We start from the raw sequence: 1,177 nt of genomic DNA, 5'->3' as shown, positions 1-1,177 counted from the left end.
AAAACCCAAGGCTGTGTCCATAAAAGTCTAAATCTGTGTGTGTCCAGCTGTTTTGTGGGTGTGTGACGGCGTTAAGTTCGGTCAGCTGTGCAGCAGTAACCCGAGCAACAGCCGGAGGACGTCGGACAGATGGGGACAGGGACAGTACGGAGCCGGACGGTACTCAGAGATCACGTTTTTGTTGTAAGGCTGGTGTGGACGATGTGGCACAGCTGCTCACAGCTGGATGTCTGCTGGTTACAGGGGGACCAGACTCCACCAAGGGCTGGACATCAAGTGCAGCGACGGCGCCGCTGTCTACGCTCCGTTTGACGTGACTCTTAACGGGAAACTGACCGTCTACACCGACCCCAGTAAGGCAGCCATCAACGAGGGCATCAACCTGTCAGGACAGGGTGGGTCATCACGCGCAGCCAGCACTAACAGAGTTACTGATCCTGGTACTGATTCACTGATCGAGGCGTTGCGTTTGCGTCCTGTAGGTCTTTGTTTCAAGCTGTTCTACGTGAGGCCGGACCGAACCTCAGGAACGGTGAGGAAGGGGCAGAGGATCGGCACCATGCTGCCCATGCAGAGCGTTTATCCGGGAATCACCTCACACATCCACGTCCAGATGTGCGACAAACGCGACCCCACACCATACTTCTGATCCACCTTCAAACACCGTCGACAACCTTCATTACCAAAGAGGCTTTTCTCTGAATGTTGGTGGAAAACTTTAGCTCCTCATCTATATAAAAGGATTCTGATGGGCTACATTGGCTACAATAAAACACTTTGAAAACCGTTTATTTCTTTAGTGTCTGTTGTATACATACTGCTTCGTAACAGCTATAGTTATAAGTCAGTCATTATTAGGGGCGTGGCCACTTTGACTGGCAGGTGGATGTTGACACAGGTGGCTCTAACTGCTAGCTTCAGCTTAAGTTCAAGTTCAAAGTTTATTCGCCACATGCAGGTTGCCCTGCAGTCGAATGAACCCGCCCCCCGACCTTACACACACAACACAGACATCACATGGGGATACAAGTCAGAGAATGGATGCATTACAGAAAAACCACTGAAATGTACACTACAATGGGAAAGTACAAGAGGAAAAAAAGAGACCTCTACTCATGCTGGGCTACAGGAGGACAGCATGAGAACAGGAAACAAAAAAACTCCTCTGCACAGAAAG

The 1,177-nt window shown here is 50.1% G+C and overlaps 1 protein-coding gene across 1 annotated transcript in view; it reads left to right on the top strand.

Moving 5' to 3' along the window:
- LOC146664385 (leukocyte cell-derived chemotaxin-2-like) overlaps window positions 1-787 on the top strand; it is a 1,482-nt gene extending 695 nt beyond the window's left edge. The window contains exons 2-4 of the mRNA XM_085417261.1: window positions 48-159; window positions 244-395; window positions 483-787. Of these exons, the coding sequence (XP_085273387.1) occupies window positions 48-159; window positions 244-395; window positions 483-649 (431 nt within the window). The 3' untranslated portion in view covers window positions 650-787. The remainder of the gene's footprint in view (window positions 1-47; window positions 160-243; window positions 396-482) is intronic.
- The last annotated feature ends 390 nt before the right edge of the window (window positions 788-1,177 follow it).

Source organism: Rhamphochromis longiceps, linkage group LG8 (genome assembly GCF_057381845.1).
Source record: "Rhamphochromis longiceps isolate RC_006_pf linkage group LG8, R_longiceps_female_GT1.1, whole genome shotgun sequence".
Classification (NCBI taxonomy): Eukaryota; Metazoa; Chordata; class Actinopteri; order Cichliformes; family Cichlidae; genus Rhamphochromis; species Rhamphochromis longiceps.
This window is presented reverse-complemented; position numbering and strand designations above follow the sequence as displayed.